Source organism: Vigna umbellata, chromosome 4, assembly GCF_029865625.1.
Source record: "Vigna umbellata cultivar VRB3 chromosome 4, Vumbellata_1.0, whole genome shotgun sequence".
NCBI classification, from domain to species: Eukaryota; Viridiplantae; Streptophyta; class Magnoliopsida; order Fabales; family Fabaceae; genus Vigna; species Vigna umbellata.
The window spans coordinates 13714853-13738177 of record NC_142168.1 but is presented as its reverse complement, the minus strand read 5'-3'; the positions used below and the strand labels follow the sequence as shown (position 1 = coordinate 13738177).

The 23325-nt window shown below is 34.9% G+C and overlaps 1 protein-coding gene across 4 annotated transcripts in view; it reads left to right on the top strand.

The window, feature by feature from the left end:
• SWEETIE (HEAT repeat-containing protein) overlaps nucleotides 1-23325 on the top strand; it is a 42093-nt gene that overhangs the window by 10482 nt on the left and 8286 nt on the right. For all 4 annotated transcript variants that reach the window (XM_047315983.2, XM_088113623.1, XM_047315982.2 and 1 more), the window contains 21 exons: nucleotides 1293-1425; nucleotides 1762-1868; nucleotides 2806-2916; nucleotides 3017-3184; nucleotides 5005-5091; nucleotides 9424-9517; nucleotides 10431-10499; nucleotides 10586-10708; nucleotides 10787-10855; nucleotides 11090-11194; nucleotides 11354-11442; nucleotides 14816-14972; nucleotides 15750-15899; nucleotides 16442-16491; nucleotides 16626-16725; nucleotides 16819-16875; nucleotides 16962-17029; nucleotides 18259-18352; nucleotides 19277-19482; nucleotides 19737-19881; nucleotides 19983-20051. In XM_047315983.2, the coding sequence (XP_047171939.1) occupies nucleotides 1293-1425; nucleotides 1762-1868; nucleotides 2806-2916; nucleotides 3017-3184; nucleotides 5005-5091; nucleotides 9424-9517; nucleotides 10431-10499; nucleotides 10586-10708; nucleotides 10787-10855; nucleotides 11090-11194; nucleotides 11354-11442; nucleotides 14816-14972; nucleotides 15750-15899; nucleotides 16442-16491; nucleotides 16626-16725; nucleotides 16819-16875; nucleotides 16962-17029; nucleotides 18259-18352; nucleotides 19277-19482; nucleotides 19737-19881; nucleotides 19983-20051 (2251 nt within the window). The remainder of the gene's footprint in view (nucleotides 1-1292; nucleotides 1426-1761; nucleotides 1869-2805; nucleotides 2917-3016; nucleotides 3185-5004; nucleotides 5092-9423; nucleotides 9518-10430; nucleotides 10500-10585; nucleotides 10709-10786; nucleotides 10856-11089; nucleotides 11195-11353; nucleotides 11443-14815; nucleotides 14973-15749; nucleotides 15900-16441; nucleotides 16492-16625; nucleotides 16726-16818; nucleotides 16876-16961; nucleotides 17030-18258; nucleotides 18353-19276; nucleotides 19483-19736; nucleotides 19882-19982; nucleotides 20052-23325) is intronic.

Below are 23325 nucleotides of genomic sequence, written 5' to 3'. Positions count from 1 at the left end.
ACACCAAATGTATGAATTGCTTTCCGGTATGCAAATTTTTGTGCCTAAGCTTTGAATTTGGAGGTGCTCAGTTTTTGCTTTGGTTGTAATTTATATAAAGGTCTTATGAAATAGAAGTTGATTAACACTTACTTTATTTGGATGAAGTGTGAAATGATTTGAAGATTAGAAAGAAATCAAATTTGTATCATAAAAGAATCAGAAATGATTCATGGACTTGTACTTTATATAATGGCTATATGGTACATTATATAAATGTCAGTTCTTTTGTTTAGTTGTCTTCCATGAAAGGGCATCAAGGGTTGCCAATTCTTTTTTACTGAGTAACTCTTCTGGCTTTATTCTTTGACACATATTAAAGCTTCTCACTTTGTAAGCGCGTAATTTAATTTTTATTCTTAGTTTCATTGTGGAGCTAGATAATACCCGTTTGTGTAGTATGCCATAGGTGCATTTTGGCATTTCATTAGACTGTAACCGGTCCCTTAATGAAAACTGTTAGCCAGTATGTTAGTGCTAGATTAGTTATCTTTTAGGAAGTATAGCAACTATAGATATCAATACATAGAAGATGTATTGAGTGAGAGGGATAGATATTGACCATTAGACCAGAACGTTCAAGATCAAAATATAATATTGTTGAGTATAGTTCCACATTAGTTCTCAAGATTGAATGGTTGGGAATTTTAGTTCCCAAGAATTTAAAAATACTCGGATAAACCCATACTTTCTTTACAAGTAGAAATTAATTTTTTGATTATTTTCCACAGTAGTTTTGCACAGAAAAGGACTAAAGTGAATTGTGTTTTTAAATCAGGGATTAACGATTTTTTTTTTGAAATCTCGTGGACTAATGGAAGGATTTTAAACTCTCAAAGGACTAAATTGTTTGACACATTACAATCGGGATGATTAAGTTGGGGTTGATCGTAAAATTTTCCTAGTGTTTTTTAAAAACTCACTTAACATCTTGTAAGTTATGTGATTTTAAATATTTTTTAATCTCAATTAATTATGTAATACCAACATTTACCCCCTCATACTCATTGTCATAAAACAATTTTCTTATTTTATATATATATATATATATATATCACTTCATATATATAATTAAATTTGATATAAGCTGGTTGCTATAAACATTTCTAACTAACTAACTCTAATGGATTGCCAAACACAAAAGGACATGTTTCATACAAAACACTAATATTTAATGACCAAGGATCATCATTTAATAAATTTAATGCTTTCTTGATTTGCTGCTCTAATTAATAATATTGTGCAATGACCAGGCTTCCTGGATTAGTGTTTGGGGTTTCAAAGAAAATGCTTACAGAACAAAGTCGCAACTCGGTGGCAGCCACAGTTGAAAAAGAAGCTGGATGGTTGCTTTTATCTTCATTATTGGCTTCTATACCAAAGGAGGTTTGGAGTTATTGATAGTTTGGTTTTTTCTAAAGCTATGTCTTTTGTGTAAAATAAAGGAAAACATGTGTAAATGTTTGTTATCATCATTATAGAAAATAAACCATAGTATTTTATAAGAACATTAAGGAGAATAATCAGGACTTCAAGGTAGCACGTCTAAGTGACTTCCTTCAGAATAATTAATATTATGAAGCCCATATCCATTTTCAGATTTTCTTTAGCTTTCTAACCTTTTGAAAATTTATAACACGAAACTCTACATGTTTTCATAAGACTTTTTTTAAGATGATTTAAACTAAATTCTGATGCCATGGAGTTTTTGGTTGCTTGCAGGAGCTTGAAGAGGATGTTTTTGATATTCTTGCCTTATGGGCTACTCTGTTTTCCGAGAGTCCAGAAAATGAAATTAAGAAAACTGTTGATTTATTGTCAAGGATTTAGTAAGTACATCTTAACATTATCCCGTATCTTTACCTTTTCTTATTAATTGAATTTTTCATCCCTCTTGTTTGTTATTTGATTCTCTAAAACACAGAGATCAGTATTTATAGTGTACAGAAGTGTTATACAGTTACCAAATACTTGCAATAGATGGCACATCTAGAAGTAACGAACACTACTAAGATGGAAAATATCTAAAAAAGTTTTACAATTTCAATGCATACAACTATAGCATGCATCTAATCAATGAAAATTGTGTGAAGAGCTGTCAGACTTGTAATTCTCTACGGGAATGAATGCTTGATAGGCCAGCTCCAACAAGGACAAAATATTATGTGTAGGGAGGATATGATTAAACAGGTTTAGGAGTAGACAAGAGTATAGGACACAAAAGGAAAACAAAGGAGGAATGTACCCGATGAAAAATATGAGATTGAGAACAGATGTATTTGCTAGAAAGTTAAAAAGGAAAGTATTGTGGAGGGTGGAGAATCTCTCCTATGGAGTTTTATTCTTGTGACATGAGATCAATGGAGGTTCTGAATGTCTGATCATGGTTGGTAGAGAAGAATTTAACTAATAGTATAACTGAAATCACTTGGTGGAGTGTAATGCTGTTGATCTTTTGTTCTTTTGACCCATACAGTGGGATGAAACTTTATTAGTCTTATTGATGTCATATTGTTTTAAAACTTTCTATGGAGCATGTGGCCTGACTTCCTCCTTGAATGCTCCATCGCTTTCCAAATCACTGCCCTTGAAAATCTTTGTAGTCAATACCATTAACAGCAATGATAAAATTTGGTGTAGTTTCAAAAATCTTATAGTTAAAACAATTTATGCAACTTTTGACATTTTATTTATTTTCTGTGTTGATATTGTAAGCTGTGTTTGGCAGTGCATTTGTCATTCATTATTTTCTCTTGTATCTTGTAGCGTATGGTCTGCAGCTATTCATGCACTCACTGCATTCATTAAATGCTTCATATCTCCTAATTCTGTAAACGGTGGCGTTCTACTTCAACCGGTTCTTGTATACCTTAGTAGGTATAACTTTCTTTCTTATATACTGCTCCTTTTCATGTGTGGCTGAGTCTTCGATTTCATTTTACATTTTGTATCAAATCCTAATCTATGTTGAAAGCAGTGCATTGTCGATGATATCAGCATTAAGAGCCAAGGAAGTGTCATATGCAAAACCTGCAGTGGACGTATTTGTTATCAGAACTTTAATAGCATACCAATCTCTTCCTGATCCTGTCTCATTTAAAAATGACCATCCTCAGATAATCCAACTATGTACATATCCGTTCAGGTAGTGTTTGCTCTCTTTATTTTATGTATACTTTAATTTGGCCTTATTAGTAATCCATGTTAAGGTGCTTTGTGTTTTGTGCTAGACCTAGTTCTTACATGTATCGTTTTGAATTCTCTTCTTTTCCCTCTCATACATTGTAACTGATGTATCCCATGCTATTATAAATATGAAAAGCTAAGAGAGGGCAATGCATTCTTAAATTCATTCTAGTATTCTTGTGTATCTTTCTCAAGTTGGTATTAGGGTTGATCCCGCTTTGTTGGTCTCTATCTTGTCTTTGTTTGGGAAAAAAATTGTCTATCAGTCATTGTCCGTGTTGTTTGTTGTTATTTGTAGCCGTCCGTTGTCATCCATTGTCGATTTTTTGTTCTTTGACACTTTGGTCCAATGTGCCTTGAGGAGTGTGACCCAACTCAAGTAAGTTCACATCCAAACTCTAATTGACCGGCCATCAAGTATGGTCCAAACGCCACACTGCACTAGGCATGTGTGTCTCATGTCATCTTCTAGTGGTCGAAATCTTCCTGGACCACCATGGTCTGACTTTGTTTGAGCCTGGTTCCACCCTTTGTACTTTGTTTCAAGAGCATTTGGTGTGTCTTCTAGTGTTGATCACAATTTCTCTCACTTGAAACCCTAGGTTTCCCTGTTTCATTTTTGGATTGTCTCCCTATCTTTACTCAGCATGCCTACTTGCGAAAAAAGGAGGTCATGGCACTAGAGGTTGGTATCCTAACAGCAGAGGGCATCCCCAATGCCCATATTGTAAAAGAGTGGATCACGCCTAAGAAAGTTGTTACTCTTTACATGCCTTTCCTAACAAGGCTGCCAACATTTCCAAGTTTGAAGTTTTGGAGCCAAAGTTCTCTAATGAAGAATATCATGAATATCTCAAGTTAAAATCTGAGAGCCAAGCACAATCTTTCATCCATTCCATTTTATCAAAAGCTTGCATTTCTCCAAGCCTTGGAGTGTCAAAGTTCATGGATAATTGATTCTGGTGCTTCTGATCACATATTTCTGGTAATGCTTCATTATTCTCTTTTATTTCTTATCCTAAAATTCCTTATGTTATTACTTTAGCCAACGGATCCAAAGTTAGTTCTCAAGAAGTTGGTCAAATCTCCCTCCTTAAACCTAAATCATGTACTTCTTGTTCCTAATTGTCCTTTCAATAGAATTTCCCCAAGTCAATTAATCAAATCCTTGAATTGTTCCATTACCTTTGATGCCATTTCTTTTTGTCACACAAGAGCGTGGTACTAGTCGATTGATTGGTGAAGGGCACAAATCTAGAGGACTCCATTATCTTGGTTCTATACCATCGATGTCTTGTTTAGCATCCCTATCTCTCAGTTTCTTTCTTAAGTGATAAAAAGTTATTTCTTGCGCAATTGAAGACATTACAATAAATTTAAAGTAGTGTTCCTTAACAATGATAAAAATGTCAAGCAACAAAGGAATTATTTTTGAAAACCTACTGTATGCTTACACCAATTAAAAGCCAATGACTATTATTACCAGATCGATTATTGTGCTATAAAAAGCATTATTAAAAATGATGCAAGAGTTATTGCTAGTAATATTGTGGTGCTTTTACATACCTTCTTTGCTTTCAAGAAAAACTGCTAGAGTTATGCTTTGAGCATATTTACCGAATTAGGCATAGTTGCATGACCAAAACCTTTAAACCTAACCACTAATTCTAAAACTGTTTAATGATTTTTACTTTTTTGGCATTTACTTCATGTTTGTAACAATTAACTGTTAGCTATTGATTGCCTGTTCTGAGTTTTGTTGTTTCTTGTTTGAATAAGACATGCTTCAGAATATGAAGAAAGTTCGTGCTTGAGGTTGCTCTTAGACAAGAGAGATGCATGGTTGGGTCCATGGATTCCTGGAAGGTTAATATCTGACTGTAATGCAATTAAGCTTCTTTATTTCCGTTTACTCAATAGAATAAATTGCAATGAACCATTCTTGTCAAATGAAATTATACAATTATACAAATGTCTCTTATGTTGTTGCAAAGTTCAAAAGTCCCCCTTTTAATTGCAAGAAGCGTATACTATGTTGTGTTAGGTTCCACCAAGATACTCTTGGAGTATTTGGAGCTGTTCAGGCTAAACTAAATCATGTCAAGTTCTTTTGCTGCATCCTGTATACATTTTTATATTCTTCATCCAATCACTGTTAGTGGCATTTTAAGGTGTTTGGCTTGATTTTCTGCATTAGGATCTTTTCCACTGATTTGTGCAAATTGCAAATTTAGACTTGATAAATTTTGATTGCAGTTGCCCAGTACCATACATTTGATATAGAAAGGAAAGAAAGTCAGTAGTGTCCACCTAATGTAGTTGTGATTTGTTAAGCTATTGGCTTCCACCTAATGTAGTCAGAAAGCCAGTACCATACATTTTGCACAACTGCCAATCTCTACTCGAGATAGTTTGTTGAGGAAATTATTCACATAACTTTTTTGTTTTTTTCATCTCTAGTTTTCAGAGCCCTTTCTACATTGAAATGGTAAAGCATGTTTCATTTACCGTGATAGTTTCTTGAAAAATTGTTTATACTTCTTTTGAACTTATACTTTTATCATTAGACCAACTTGTAATATTTTCTATGGTTCAAGAAAACCTGCAAATAAAATGTCATCTCACACACTTTTAACACATTTTTTTGTGCCCCACTTTTGTTTTTCTTTTCATTTAAATATATGCTATTAGGAAAAGAACATAAATAATATTTTAATTTAAATAAATCCACACATTTATATAATTTTAAATAAATAAAATCATAAAAATATTGTTCATATAAATATTATAAAACATAAATTAAAATGTAAAAATGTAATCCTCTAATAATGAATTTGATGGGTTTCAAAGCATAATAAAATAAGTTTTTTCACTACAAAACATAAAAACCAAGCAGCAAAGGACTTTCTTTAGAACTTAAACACTGCAACATTGTACTACTCATGGTCAACACAAGATTGATGGAGTCAAGAGTGAAGGATTTGGAGAACACCGTAGCAAACGGAATTCAATTACTAGAGGGTTTTGAAGCAATATTAGATGCAAGACTAACCCAAATTGATCCAAGTTGGGAATCATGTCTTGTGCAACAGGATTCACGCATGGCATGGTTGGAAAATATTGTTGAAAGATTCATGAAAGAGGACAGCGGAAAAAGTGAGTGCAATATGAACCATAAGTCTTCAACTGAGTTTGTGCAAGAGGAGTCAGTAGGTGAAGTGTATGGGGATATTAAGAGTGTGGTAAGTGGAGAAAACTGGATATTCTAGTTCTTGAGGGAGAAGATGCTATGGGGTGGATAGGTAATGTCGATAGATATTTCCCATTAAGAGGAGTGCAAGAAGAGCAGAAGATGAAAACAGTTCTGTGGCAATTGAAGGAATTGCCTTATCTAGGTCTCAATGGTGGAAAATATGCAATCCAAACCAATCTTGGTCTGGTTGTAAGAATGCACTCATAAAGATGTTTCAACCAGCATTGACAGAAGATCCTTTTGAATCGGTGTCGGCTCTTAAGCAAGAGAAACAATGAGTGAATTCATCACTCAATTTGAAAGATTTGCAGGAGTTACTAAGGGATTAGATGAACAGCACTTGGTGAGAATTTTTTCCATTGGGTTAATGGAGGAGATGAGAGTAGAATTGAAATAGTATAAAACAGAAACTCTTTCGGAAATGATGAATAAATGGAAGGAAAAAGATATAGCAGATGCTATGGCAGCAAGGGACTCTAGTGTCCATGGCATACGAGGAAACAAGAGTTATCTTACTCAACAAGGAACAAAAGAGTGGATATCAACACCTTCAAGAACAACTACAATAACAACTTTTTATAGTTTTCATTCCATTCTCAGCAATGGTAGTAATGAAATAAATGCTATAAATGAAGCGTGCAACAGAGAAGATTTTATGAGGTTCGAACATTTGGAACTTCAAGAGAAAATTAAGAAAGGAGTGTTTTTTGTTTAAATTGTGTTTCTAAGAAAAGCAATTCTATGTCATGATATTATTGGAAGAGCAAGAAGTGGAAGGGCTAGATACATAGGCTGGAATTACAGAAGAGGAGCAACATGATATACAAATATACCTGTACAGTATAGTGGGGTTCACAACTAGAAGATCTTTCAAGGTGTGGGGTCATAAAGTGGTGTTATTAATGATTGTGGAGCAACTCAAGTTTATTTCTGCAGAACTACTGACCAAACTCTAGTTACCAGTAATGGGCACAAATCCATATTCGGTTGAGGTTGGTGATAGCCACAAAGTTATGTGTAGAGGTATTTCTAGAGGATTGCTATTAGAGTTAAAGAAGTAGACATGTCATTTTTTTTTCTTGTTTGGTTTAGGTGGATCTGATACTGGTTGTGATTGTAATGACTAGCAAGCTTGGGATAGATCAAGGCAAATTTTGATATTTTAGTCTTTCAATTAAGAATTAATGTGGAGAAGAAATTCTTGAAAGCGAAACCTGAATTGATCAAATCTGCAGTTGCTGTAAAAACTATTAGAGGGTTTGCAAGATGCTGGGGAAAGGTACATTCTGGATTCGAAGCCGATATTAGATACAACAATTGAGAGTACTGAGGTTATAGAGTGGCTACACAGGATCATTGATGAATATTCAAATGCATTTGAAGCTCTGAGTACTCTACATCCTTATAGGAGGCAAGGTCATGCTAGTGTTGTATTGAAACCAAACTCTCAAATACCAAATATCAGGCCATACAGATATCCGCATCACCAGAAGATAGAAATTGAAAAATTGGTGACAGGGATTTTGGGAGTAGGCATCATTAGTGCAAGAAGAAAGACAACGGATGACACTTTTGTTTTGATTATAGAGTCCAGAATGAAAATACAATACCAAATAAGTTTCCTATTCCAGTTATAGAAAACTTATTAGATGAGATTGGGGGAGCCCCATTTTTTCTAAGTCGGATCTCGAATTGGGTTATCATCAAATAAGGATGGGGAGGATGATTTTAGAAAACCACTTTTCGAACTCATGAAGGACATTATGAATTCTTGGATACGCCATTTGGGTGGATGAATCCTTATCGAAGAGATGTTTAGCTGGAGGTGGGAGATTGGGTGTATCTCAAACTACTACCATATAGGAAAGGATGTTTGACTAAAAAGTTGCACGAGAAGTTTAATCCACGTTGTTATGGTCCTTACCAAATTATAGTCTATGTAAGGGAGTAACTTACTGGCTGGAGCTTTCACCTCATTCTAAAGTTTATCCAGTATTCCATGTTGCTCTCCTGAAAAAGTCATACATCCTACACAAAAGTCTGAACCACTGCCTGAAGTACTAACAAAAGGTGAGGAGTTGAATTTTGTTTTTGGAAGCTGTGCTGCATTGTAGAATAAATTATGTGGGTCGACAAGAGATTTTGGTTAAATGGCAGCAATTACCAGAATTTTAAAGCTGCTGGGAGGAAGTTTCTGTTAGAACATTTTCCACAATTCCATCATTAGGACAAGGTGCATCTTGATGGGGCGCATATTGATGGGATACAATCCTCTATTACAAAAGGTTTATGCAAGAAGAAATAAGGGAAAAAGGAGTCGAGCTACTTGATGTTGTTGCAAGTAGTTAGGATTTAGTTACCATGTCACTAGAGTTCGGTAAAGAATAAGAGAGGTTTGTATAAATACAATTTGGGGGTCCAGAGAAAGGGAGGTTATTCATGTTGGGAGAATACTAGTCCCTCAAATAACCAGAGTAATTGTTTCTGTAACAGCATGCACTGAAGGAAATATACTTTGTCTGTCTCTCTTTGTAAACTTCATCTTCTTTAACTTTTCTGATCTAGTTTCTATAACCCCTTTCAACATTTTTTACTTGGCGACTATCTGCATCCCAAAGCATCAGCTGCCTCTATGAAATGACATAAATAACTGACTTATATTCCTCTCTTTCCCTCTTTGTTAACCACATCTGATTATTCTGCGCCAAAAAACTGTTTTTTTCATTCCTTTGAAGAAACTGAAATTCTGGAAAACTTATTGGCAAACCATTGTATAATTTAGTGACATAATCAATTATGCTACTATTTATGATGTTTAACATAGGTGAGGGTGATATTGTATAGAATGTTAGATCGGGTAGCATTAATTTGAAACAAGTGGAGAAATCCTTTTATGTGTGTCTCTTTTCTTTCTAAGTTTCTAACTCGTTTTTCTGTGAATAAAGGGATTGGTTTGAAGATGAGCTTCGAGCTTTCCAAGGAGGGAAAGATGGCCTTATGCCCTGTGTATGGGAGGATGAAATTTCTAGCTTTCCTCAGGTATTAAATTTTTATAGAATACAATTAGCAATCAGCTGCTTATTTAATTAGTAATATACCATTAAGAATAAATTAACTGATTGTTTGTCTCTAACTTTTTTAAGATTAGAAATATTTTTCCTTGGACTCCTAAAATTTAATTCTCTAGTGTTTTTTTGTCATGTATTTTCTTTTTGGTTTTATAAAGCTATATTTCGATTTTAATGTTCCAATTAAATTTGTGATTGTTACATGTGGCCTTTTCACCATAATATGTGGTCAAGTAATTATTTGAACTTAATTTCTTTTTGTGACATGCTCATGGAAGGTTCTGAATTAGCAGAAACGTTATTAAGTAAGAGCTGAAAATTTGGAAATTATTTTTTGCATATGTTTGTTGTAAAGATCTAGTTTTACTAAAGTTTTTGCACAAATATTGATATAAGCCAAAATACTGATTTTTATTAATTTAATGAAATTGAACAGGGTCTTAAAACTAAGAGAGTAATATAATTTTATTTCTTAGTGATCTAGGGTTACACTGAAATATTTATAGAATCAGTACAGTTGTCAGTGACTAGTCAAAATAGTTGAGTGGATTGGGAATAGCCTAATAAATAGAGGTGGAGAAATGGTGGAATCCCTTGGAAGAAAACATTTTAGGAAGTCTTGATCAAAATGCCTTTGATGGAATCTTTTAGCATTTGATATATCATAACAGTCTCATTTGATCCTTGTGGCTGACACCTGACTCCGCCTAGAGTGGGAAAGGATTTGTTGGTTATTATACTATTTCTGTGTTAGAATTTCTCTTTCTTTTTAAATAAATTTTTATTTGTTCATCCAACTCATTGATACGTTCTTTCCATGCTGTCCTATTATTATTGGATGCATTTCTACTTCAGTAACACCTTACCTTAATTTTAACTTGAAGCCGGAGACCATAAGCAAGACTTTGGTGAACCAGATGCTTCTGTTTTTTGGGACCATATTTGCGTCTCAGGTAGTCCATCAACAGCCTTGGCATATTTCAGAGTTCAGAGAGTGGTTGTTATTATTGTGGACTTCAGTTTGTGTTGTATATCTCAGGATAGTGCTGGCATGCTCTCTCTTCTGGGCATTATTGAGCAGTGTTTGAAAACTGGGAAAAAGCAACATTGGCGCAAAGCTAGTCTTACCAATATTTGTGTGGGCTTACTTGCCGGCTTTAAGGTTCTCTACATCCTTCTATTGGTATTATCAAAGTATTTTTTGCGCTCTCACCTGGTATACTTTTTTTCTCTTTTCCAGGCTTTGCTCTTGTTTCGACAGCAAACATTAGGACAAGATATTTTGGGTTTGGCACAATCTATTTTTCTGGTAGGAAATCTATTAATCCACTTACTAAAAGTAGATACATTTAGTATCTTGAAAAATAAAGAGCATTCATCACGTTTTTACTTTAATAAGTTAGAAACTGAATGGGAAGATGTTGTGATGATTTATGATTACTCGTCAGTTATTTGTTTACACCATTGTTGTCATTTTGTTATTACCCTCTTTCTTTTCTTTTGTTAAATATTATGGATAGTGTTTGTTGAATTTGAATGAAAGGGTATTTTGGCGGAGGGAGACATTTGTGCATCACAACGCCGAGCATCATCTGAAAGTCTTGGATATTTAGCTCGATTTGGAAATGATATCTTCACTGCGAGAATGGCAAGTTCCTCTCTGCTTTTGAATCTACAAGTTATTGTTCGCTGTTCTGTTGTGACTGATTTTATTGAAACATCTTCCTTATTAGCTTCAAAATTTTGTCTGCACTAATTAATGTTTTCTTCTCTGATTGTTCTGTTCATCAATGATGTTGGCAAGCAGACCAGATCACTACTAGGTGAGCTAAATGGAGCAACTGATCCCAACTATGCCGGATCAATTGCTTTGGCACTTGGCTGCATCCATCGCAGGTCATTTATTACAATACCAATGAATGCTTAATAGTTTTGATGATTATTTTATCACTTTTTTCAATTTTCTCAAGATACCATTCTTTTTGTAGACAGGGTGTCAAAAGAGGGATAAATCTGTATTTGATCCTCTTAAATATTTCTGTGAATAAGTTTGATTGTGTAGTTAATTTGTTTCCTTACATCGCTAGTAATTATACTATTTTTCTGTATGATTAATCTGTTACCCCCTTTTTTTTTGTTTAGGTTAAATTTTAGGTAATTCATCATTGTAATATTTTCTTTCCTCTTTAGGATTTAGTTTCCTACTTTTACGTGATGTAATTCTCCTCTGTAAGAAAGAGGAAACCCTACACAGATCAATCATCACTAATGTTTTCATATTATCAACTGTTTTTATTTGTTTTGAGCTGTGTTTATCTATACTTTAGCACAAACCCTTCTTTGTGATTAGTTTGGTTTCAAAAAGAAAGTGAAAGGAAAATGAGTAGAAAATGGGATGATAGTAGGTTGTTTGGTAGGAATGAAAATGAAAGGAAAGGTAATGATTTTCTTTTCTCTTGTTTGATATACTATAGACAATAGAAGTAAGAAAAAGCATGTATACAAAAAGGATATAAATATCCCTTACAAAAGAAATTGAAGTGTGAAAAATAATGTTAATTTGGTATTTTTTTTAATACACAAGAACAAGCTTTCACCCTGTTTCTACCCAAATTGAGTGGATAAAAAGTAATTGGTTTTACATGCTTTTTAAAATTCTCCTCCTTCCTGATACCATGTTAGAATTGGAAGAAAGAATGAATCTGAAATACACAAATGTTTAGGCTTTTGACAGTTGTAATGTATTGAAAAATAAGTCCTGTATATTGGCACTTGAAAAATTACACTCTTATGTTCTTTCCACACTAGAACAAATAGGTAGAAAAGGAAGACAGTGAAAAACAATTACTGACAGTTACAAAACAGTTACTGACAGTTACAAAACAGTTACTGATCGTTACAAAACAGCAAAATGAAATAACTGAAAATAAAAGGGGGTACAGAACAGTAATAGAGTGGCACTACCAGTACAAAGTTTAATAAAAATAAAATATGACTAATATATAAGACTAATACACGTTAACAAATCAAAGAAGGTCTAGTTTTAAATTTATTTATGTCCATTGCTTTCCAATCTTATTCTTTTAATTGTTCCATAAGTTTTGAAAGTATAGAGAATCAATATTTGACTATATTAGTTTTGAGAGCATAAAACTATTGTGCTGGGCCTTTTAAAGTGTGGTGGCTAAAATAAAGGGTGATTAATAGGTTTTTATGATGAAAGATTGGTAAGAAATGAAAGTTGGGTATTAAGAGAGGAGGATAATAAGTCTTCCACTAGAACAAAAATGAAAGAAAATTACAATAAAACTTTTATAGAAAGAGAGTACAAGAGACATGAGATGCGTTCTATATGTTTGACTTGCTATGTTGTGCACACATTAGAAGTCTCAAACACTAGGGTAATTTTACAGTTACAAGAATATAAAGCTATTGTATTGTCCATAATTACAGTGGTTACAAGAATATAAAGCTATTGTATAGTCCATAATTACATTGTTTCTAACATTTTCCCTCACGCTAGAGGATGTAAACTATATGTTCTATGCTTGTTGTGTATGTAACAAACTCAAGAACCTCTCAATGACTTGGTGAGAACATTTGCCAATTGATTATTTAAGTGGATAGTGGTGATGTGTTTGGATAAAATCTTTGATGAGGCAGTAGAGTGAAGATCATAACAAAATCGTGATAGATGAAAGTGGAGGAGAGGAGGAAGAGACTTTAGAATCTAAAGAATTTTGGAGGCAAGAAAAGCATGGGTTAATGATAGATAGTCAACTTGACTTATGAATGACAATCTCAATTTTGTTTTTATCCTTTTTGCAAATATTTCTACCATCACCTTTCCCTAGTTGTATGGGACTTGTTCCCTTATCTCTATTAAATATATTATTCATTATGGAAATCTCATATCAACTAAAGATATGATCAATTTATAGTATATAGGTGGGTACAAACTTCACATGGCAACCCAATTTTGTGAGTTTGAAGAAAGTATAAATCCACTTTTTAAGATGAAATTAGAGTGTGTCCCAACAAGGTTTGTTAGGCCTATCATACCTCTCCACCATCAAATCATCCACAAATATCTAGTTTTATGCTCAAAGTGTCCAATCTTTGGAGTGAGAGGTTGTGTTGAAGATCCCACATTGACCAGAGATATGGTCAAAATTTACTATATAAATGGGTGAAAACCTTTCTTTACTAGCCAGTTTTGTAAAGATTGAGTTAGAGTTGAAGTTCATTTCTTAAGCTGGTGCCAAAGTTTGTCCTTGCAAAGTTTGTTGCTATCAACCATCCACAAATATCTAGTCTCATGCTCAAAATGTCCAATCTTTGATGTGAGGGGTTGTGTTGAGGATCCCACATTGGCTAGATATATGGTCAAATTATACTATATAAGTGGGTGGAAATATTTCTTTACTAGGTTTTGTAAGATTAAGTTAGACTACAAGTTCCTTTTTTAGGATGATATTAAAGGCTATCCAAGTGAGATTTGATATGCTTATTGCTGGACTTACAAGCCTAATGTTAGTTGTATTATTTTATTAAGCACCTTCTGAAGAAATGACCTTTGAAGGAGCTTTGGATTTCCAAAGATTCTATCAAGAGAAAAGGTAGCCTTATTTGAAGCATGAGTGTGGAATTGAAAAATGATTTTGCAAGAAGGCCTTGAATTAAGGGACCAAAACATTTTGTCCTGGTTAGAGGAGAATGGAGTAGAGTTCACGATACCCAAGTAGGATTCAAATTCAGAAATTTACTTATCATTTAGGTTACGAAAAAGTAAAATCTTGAACACAAACAAAATTGTGGATAAAAGAATTAAGTAATAACACAGTGTAAGTTGATTTGCAATTGAGATGTAATAAAAGGAAAAAGGTGGTTAATATTGACAGAAATAGCAGAAACGAGAAAGTTTACACTTTTACAGTAGTTTCTTTCTAAAAAATTCTTTCCACTTTGTGAATTATTTTATGCAAAACCACATTGGTTCTGGTAGAAGGTTTCATGATGTTTCTGTTGCTTTTTTCTTGTGCGTTTAAGATCTCAGCTTAGATATTTAGCTGAGCAGATCTATTAACTATTTTAAACTTATGTGAGCAATTAAAGGTTTACTTCCTTTCCCCTATTGCTATAGGGTCCACTTTTTTTTTTTTTTTTTTTTTTTTTTTTTTTAAATTCTGTCACTCTTTACCAAGTGTGCAAAATTATCTTCTCTCTATATTAGTTTTGACAGTTCTTTTCTTACACACCTTGACTGCAGTGCAGGAGGGATTGCTTTGTCAACTCTAGTGCCTGCAACAGTGAGCTCTATATCCTCACTGGCTAAAAGTTCGGTAGCTAATCTGCAGATTTGGTCTATGCATGGTCTTCTTTTAACTATTGAAGCTGCTGGCTTGTCCTTTGTCTCTCATGTCCAGGTATTCATAGTTTGAATGTAAGCATCTTCAGGTTGGTAATTTATTAATATAGTTTGATATTTTGTCTCAAATAGAATTAATGATCTGACAGTAATTGCAGCACGAACAGCTTTGCTCTTGTTTTAATGTGATGATATATTTGTTAAGGACCAAATTGAAGGAGTTCTATGAAATGTAACTGATTGATTCATCTGAGCCATCCAGTGTTTTAATACTTTGAATTTATTATCCATGCTCCAGAGAAAGCTGTTTCAACAAATGAACATTTACATTGTTGAGAAAACGTTGCTTATTCCTCTCTCAGTTGTCATCTGCCTAGGCTATTTGTCATAGAAGTTCATTTCTGTTTCCACATCGTTCTTGTATCTACTTTGATCCATCTTTTTGCATAAAAAAGATGAAGAGAAAAATGAATTTGAATATGGTGAAGGTGAAGGAATAGAGCATGATGGAATGGAGATTGGATATGTTCCATCGTTTGAATTTTTTGAACTAGAATTGGATGGACTGTACCCCATTACATCCAAAACCCTAACATTATATTCCCCAGGGGAGAGGTGTGATTGAACCAATATAAATTTCCATTCCATCATAAATTCATGATGTATCCAGCCAATGGAGCAATAATTATTTTCCATTTTGCTTGCTGTTCGACATCCAAACATTGAGAAAACTATTAGCCACTTTTGTTGGTTAATCAGATAGATTCACCTTATTTTATTGTGTAAATAATCTTTCTTATTAGACATCATGTTGTTCTTCTATGATTATTCACAGGCGACACTTTCTCTTGCTATGGACATTCTTTTATCTGACGATAATGGGTTAGTAGACATTCAGCAGGGAGTTGGCCGTCTTATAAATGCTATAGTTACTGTTCTTGGCCCCGAGCTTGTCCCAGGAAGCATTTTTTTCTCCCGCTCCAAGGTGAGTTTTTCTAGTATTTTTTAATTATCAATAAAAACATAAACTTATCAAGAGGAAAGAGAAAATAATTATAATTCAAAAAGTAGGATAAACGATCCTCTTTAATAAATAAGGAAACACCAATGGACATGATAAATATTGAAAAACAAAATTCAATGAAGTAGCTACAAATTCCTCGGCTAGTGTATTTGGAAAGCTTCCTTAAAGCCATCAGCTACTGTGTTCAGGAAGCCTGCTAAAGATACCAAAGCTGCAGTCTTACCCTACAACCTTATGCACTTGTTGAAAGAAAATAAATTGATACTGAAAATGAGTATTTACGTACAGAAAAGTTCATAATTCTTTGTTACCCAAGACCTATATATAGATCATAGAATTACTCACAGTTAATTTTAACTGAGAATAGAAAAAACAGTTACTTGTGGCAGCAAACAGAAAGGAGAAATATCTTTAACAGCATTGAAGTGGGACTTAGATTGTTAAAATAATCTAGAGTTTTCTGCATTTTTTTATACTTCATTGAGTATTTTTTTCCCTTTCAGTCTGCCATTGCCGAGATTAGCAGCTGGCAAGAAACTTCAACTATGCTTGAGTATGTTTCTTCATTCCACCTTTTAAATATAATTAATATTTTCTTGTTGTCATCTTGTTTCTGGCTTTGGGGAAAGTATTTTTCAAAGCATTGTTTTATTGATAGTTATAAAAAGTTTTCTTGTTTTGTTGCAGGAGTGCTCGCTTCACACAACAGCTTGTTCTTTTTGCACCTCAAGCTGTTTCTGTACACTCCCATGTGCAGACTCTTCTGTCTACTTTGTCATCAAGACAGGTTTAACTCTGATGTATTTTTCATTATAGGAAATAATGTGTTATTAGCTCTTCTTTTCTGCTTAGACTTTTTTTTTTCCTTTTCTAAATGCAGCCAACTTTGCGGCATCTTGCTGTGTCTACTCTAAGGCATCTAATTGAGAAAGATCCGGTTGGTTTCCCATCTTTATTTGTTTTTAATATAGAAAAGCTAGCATGTCAGATTGTTGTGCTAAGACCTGATTTTACTCTTTACAGGCTTCCATTATTGTTGAGCAGATTGAAGATAACCTGTTCTTTATGCTTGATGAGGAAACTGATTCGGAGTACGAACATAGATAAACAAAATTTCTTCGCCTCTCCTGTTGATTAGTTCTTTGGTTATGATCAAAATCAAACTCCTTTTTTATTATTAGTTTCTTGGAATATTTTAGGTGATTGCCTATGCATTTCTGTTGTAACGATTATAAGGATCAAAATGTCGGTCATTCTGTCCATTGTATTTAGAATCTTCCTATTTATTTTAGCATATTTTTATTTCCTCATTTTTTAGTGTTTGGTTGTTACAAGTAGAGATGATGAGAATGTAATTGTTTATCTCTTTTAAATAAGGTTGATTAGAGTGTGGTATGGTAGGTGGCCCACTTGTATCACTCACGACTTCTTTATGAACTAATACAAGCTACCGGAATATAGGTTTTCCTATTTGCTACATGGGTTTGATGTTGCCCCCCATGGTTGGTTGTATCTTTTCATTTTCTTTTAATACATGTTCCTCTAGAGGCACATGATTGTTGAAGCTTTGGGGAGCCAATCTAGTTGGGTTTCAAAGCTTTATAATGATGCCTTTTAGAGTGAAACTTGTTAAAGATCCCAAATCAATTCGGAATAAAGCCGAATTATAATATTTAAGTGGGATGTAATACTAACCTTACAAGTTGGTTTTTAGGGTCATTCAAGGCTTTTCCTAGTCAAGGTTTTTAGGACCATTATGTCATCATTATCGGGCAACTATTAGATTACTCACAAATATCTAATTCCATGCTCAAGATTTTAATTTCTGGGTCTGAGAGAGTGTGTTAGAGATTCAACATTGACTAGGACTAAGGTTGAGTTATAATATGGAAGTAGGATGCAATTTGTATCTTACAAGCTGGTAGAGTTAGACGTAAACCCACTTAGAATTTTTTTATAGGAAAAGTAAGAATTTATATTCAAGCAGCAAAGCGATGTCATAAGGAGTACAAAAGATAGTATTTGGTTTCTTTGTTTGTTTTAAATGTTTCAATCTTCAAAGGATATTTATGTATTGAACATCATTTTCTCATAAGATCATTCGTTGGCTCTTCCTCTGGTTTTAGAATTTTGTTGTTTTATTTTCTTGAGGGAGAAGGGTGGGAAGAAGGGGTGGTTTAAGGAATTCCTTTTAAGAGGGAAAAAGGGGGATGATGACATTTTACATGGTCAACCACAGTTCATTTATCTGTTAGTAACAAATTGGCAATGGTGATTTATAGCTATTGGTATTTGGCTGAGACTGCTTTCATTTGTGCAGAATTGGAAACTTGGTGCGGACAACAATTATGCGATTACTCTGTGCAGCTTGTCCTTCATGTCCTTCACATTGGATATCAGTATGTCGCAAAGTGGTAAGCTTATGTCTCACCAATTGCAGTGTCCAGACACTGTACTGCAAATAGACATGAAAACTGATGCCTTCGAAGGAAATTAAAAATTAATGCACATGGGATATGTTAATTTTTGTTTTCGACTGAGCCCTCTAAGGATTTTTTTCCTGTGTGGGACGGGGGGCGGAGGATATCTAAGTAATTGTTTAACACAGATATAACAAGTGCAGGGATTTGTCTTGTAAAACAAGGATTGAAAAGGATGAAGGGTTAAGGGAGATCCTTATTGTGAGAAAAATGCTTGTGACCTCAAGTGATTCAGCCGCTTACAGTTATCTTATCTATAATGATAGAGTGGTATATGTGTAACTTGAAACATAGTGACACATGGTTGAATTGTAGATGTTGTTTGTCGGATATTAAATGCAATACTAAAAGTTGTTGGTAAGATATTAAATGTATTACTAGAAGTTGTTAGAGGTTGTTCGAAGATTCTAGAGATCTCTTGTAATTATTACTTTGGGGTTTGAGTTCTCTATATATAGGAGTTGATGTACGGTTTCAAATCAATTAACAAAAATAAGAATCTTCTTTCTTTCAAATTAATCCTTTCAAGTGTAGATATTACTACCAAATTGCAAGGCAAGCTCAAATGACAGTAAACTACTTTTTCTACCTAAACTCTTAAGTGAGCAGAATAGACAGAAAACAAGATCATTGGTTCAGGTTTCGATGGATCATGCTGCTTTGACCACTTTTTGAAAAGTTAGATGTTATTAAATTGCCTCCGGTCTACCCCCAATTTATAGTAGATGTGCTAGAGGAATATTCAAAGTAAATGCTGTCAATAGTCAAAGTCCAATCAATAACCTTGGTTTTTGGGTCAAAAGATATTTTCTGACACTTCTCAATACTCTTCACTATGGTATGATGGGATTATTACAGGTCCTTGCAACATCAATGAGGAACACAGAAAATAACAATGTTGGGGCAAGTGATAACCTAGACGGTGATTCGGGTTTGAACCTTGGAGATGATGAAAATATGGTTGCTGGATCCAACAACACACAGAGTGACAAGTTTCAAGCATCCATTGGTGCTACTAATAGGGAGAAGTACCTCAGATATAAGACCAGACTTTTTGCTGCAGAGTATGTACTTCACAACTTCTAATTTAAATTTTTAGAACTTTCATATATCTGTCAATGATAAATTTACCCAATTTTATAGTATAATCACCCTCTTTGTTTACCACTAGAGATAATTAAGGAAAGGATTCTCTCATTTGATGTTAATGTGTCTAATGCTAAAAATATCCTCATCCTTTTATGGAAAGTTAACTTTGAAATTATGTATCGTCTTTCGTTAATATTGTTTGTTGTTTGAATACTTAATGTTGTTTCAGATGCTTAAGCCATCTACCAGATGCTGTTGGAAGATATCCTGCACATTTTGATCTAACCATGGCAAGGAAAGAACATGCAAGTGGGAAACCTACTAGTGATTGGTTGGTTCTCCACTTGCAAGAGTTAATATCACTTGCTTATCAGGTACAGCTTAGCCATGCATGATCTACCTTTTGCACTTATTGGATATTCAAGAAATATTCAAAATTAATCATACCCTCCTGTCTCATTTCCCTCCATAACAGATTAGCACAATTCAATTTGAGAACATGCAGCCCGTAGGCGTCAGTCTTCTTGGCACTATTGTGGACAAGGTAATATGTTCCCTGTGAAATATCATGGCTTTGCAACTTGAAGGCCTTTTCTCTCTCAGTATCCTTTTTCGATAACAATGGAAAAAGGAATTATGGTGTAAAAAGTTTTTCTTTGACCTGATTAACATTTTTTTTTTCTTCTATCTTTTATTTTCTGTGAGAGGCTCTTTTTATTAGTTACATGTTTGTGATAGAACTAAGGGAGAGGCTTTAGGGTGGCGTGGCAACTTTGATACTCTGTTATATTTGACTTTTTGGTTTGAGTGAAATGCCTGCATCTTCATAATTTCTTTCCGCTTTCTATATCTGTTTTGAGCACATCTTTGGTGTTCAGCTCATGATATATTTAAACGGGCCTATGTAACGAATGTGCAAAGTCGTTTAAGAGCCTTATGATATTGAATATTTATTCTATCCTTTCTATGTATCTTATTTGCCTCTGATCATGGTTAGAGTCGATATTCAAATTGTGAGAACCTTTGTTGATATCTTCAATTTTGTTTGGAATTTTTGTTTCTCCTGTCTAAAAGTATTTCATCTTTTATCAACACTTACAAGTTTTCAGTATAGGCAAGAAAAAGTGAAAGGAAGAGATGAAAAATATTAGAAAGTGGATTTTTAACCTAACTTGGCTTCATAAAACTGGTTTACACCCACTTGTATATATCCTTAGTGTATGAGATATCTCTAATTGTTGGAAATCCCGCATCGACTAGAGATAAGGCCAATTAAGAGTATATAAGTGGATGCAAACCTCACCTTACAAGCCGATTTTGTGGGGTTGAGTTAGGCTTAAAGTCCACTTCTTAACATGGTATCAGAGCTATGGTTAGAGCCTATCTTAGCGATATTTGTTATTTGTTGAGCATATTGTTCCACTCCCTATTGGACCATCCATTATTGTCTAGTATCACGCTCGAGATGTATATACCTCAGCGTGAAGGGGATGTGTTGAAAGTCCCACATTGACTAGAGATAAGGCCAATTAAGAATATATAAGTGGGTGCAAACCTCACCTTACAAGCCGGTTTTGTGAGGTTGAGTTAGGCTTAAAATCCATTTCTTAACACTAATGCACTCTGATAGATTTGGTATTGTATATAAAAGGAGAGAAAGACAATTAAAATAGTTATATGTTATAACTGTAACAGACATATATAAGTTTGTTGGGGCTTGGTAGGAAGGTAGGTTTTTGGTTGGTTGGGTTTGGTTTGTTGGAAAGGGTTGAGAGAGAAGTCTCTCAGAATTCCATCTTGGTGATTGCTGTAAATCTATAATTGTATTTTGGACTTATTTCCCTATTACATTGGCATGGAAACCGTCTTTGTTCAATAAAGAAGTATATTAAGTGTAAGTCTTGGATACCAGTAGTTAAAAAATAAGACTAATTTATTATTCTCAAATCATTCAAAAATACATTATGATACTCTCTATTTGTAATAATCTAATTCTCCTAAAAAGGGAAATAGGTAAACTAGGAAAGTAAAATAAAATAAAAGATTATATATCTATTTCCTCTAATTAGGAAGATTATAAAGATATTATCTCAAATTACAACACTCCCCTCAAGCTGGATCATACAAGATTGTATGAACCAAGCTTGGAATAAACAAACCCAATCAGAGATAATGTCAATAAACCAAATTGCACACACAAACAAATGTAGCCCAAGAGACTCCTCAACATCATATGGAGAATAATGGACAACCGTGAACTTGCACCATGAAACTTCAACTTGGACAACAATGGACAAGAGAGATTTCCATTAACAATGGATGATGACTTGTAGCAGCAAACTGCAAGAATGGATGAAGGCTTGTAGTGGTGAATCGCAACAAACTGCAGGGACTAGATTGCCATCAATAGTGGCGAACAACAACAAAGCTTCAAGAACTTGATTTCCATGAGTACCATATGGGAGGCCTTCAAAGGCTAACAGTAATGAACCTTTCGGGACTTAATTGCCCTAATAACGACGAACCTTTAGGGACTTAACTGCCCTAACAACGACGAACCTTTAGGGACTTAACTGCCCTAACAACAACGAACCTTCAAGGACTTAACTGTCCTGAACAGAAACAAACCTTCAGGGACTTAACTGCCCTGAACAACAACAAACCTTCAAGGACTTTAACTGCTCTGAACAACAACAATCCTGCAGGAACTGAATTTCCCTGCAACGGCTAACAACAACAATCCTGTAGGGACTTAACCACCCTACAGCGCTGAAACAATAACAAACCTGCAGGGTCTAGACTACCCTACAGCGGCTGAAACTTTTCTTCCCCTCACGATTGAACACACGTCAATGACATGAAGGCTAAAGAACAGGTGAGAACCGATCTGTACTTGGGGACAAATCTGAAACCCCTAACATCGAACGAGTCAAATCAGCGGGTGGTCTCATAGAACAACTCTCAGTGAGCTGTTTCAACAAGGCATTGGCGGTGCAAGGATCCTTTCACATGGCAGAAAGAACTGACGCAATGGTGTCATGAGTGGACGTTTGTGGTCCTCAAGATTCTGAACAGAATGATGGTGGAGACAGGCTTGGCCACAGGTGTCGATGCATTTGGTGGCACAAGCGGCGGAGATGACAGTAAGAAGGACCGTCATTGTATATCAGTGAAACAAAGGGAAGAAGAAACCCATTGGGTGTGGTAGAGAACCCTTCACATTGTTGAAGGCATAGAGCCCTTCTCAATGGAGAAGAAGATGATGGAAGCGGAAGAAGTAGTACTAGGAGCCGGCGCATCAGCGACATCAGCAGCGGAGACGAAGCACTGTTGCTCGAGAAACAAAAACAAATTGAGTGAGAAAGGGAGAAACCAGTGGTGGAGCAGGAAAGGTCCTGGTCATAACACATGAGGCAAAACCCCCTACGACAGAGCTGGAGGATGACGGAAGTGGAAGAGGATGGTGTGAACTTGAGAAGAAGTCAAAGGGTCAAAAGAAGCTCAGGAGAGTGAGGCGAACAAAAAGCCAGTGGCGCAGTGATCTTCCGACCAGGGAAGGGCAGCGCGTGAACAGTACGCGCCCGAGATCAACCGGAGAGAGGAGGCGCGTGACGACGCGTTCAGACGAGATAGAGATGGCGACCACCAGGGTTAGGTCGCGCTTGAAGAGACGATCCATATTTGCTGGTCAACGATTGGAACTGCGACGGTGACCGATGGCGGATGGTAGCCAACGACGTACGAAGGCCAGCGGCGGAGAGCGGCGGTGCACAGCGGAGTAGCAGCGAAGGTAGTGGCCTTTCTTGGGTTCATCGAAG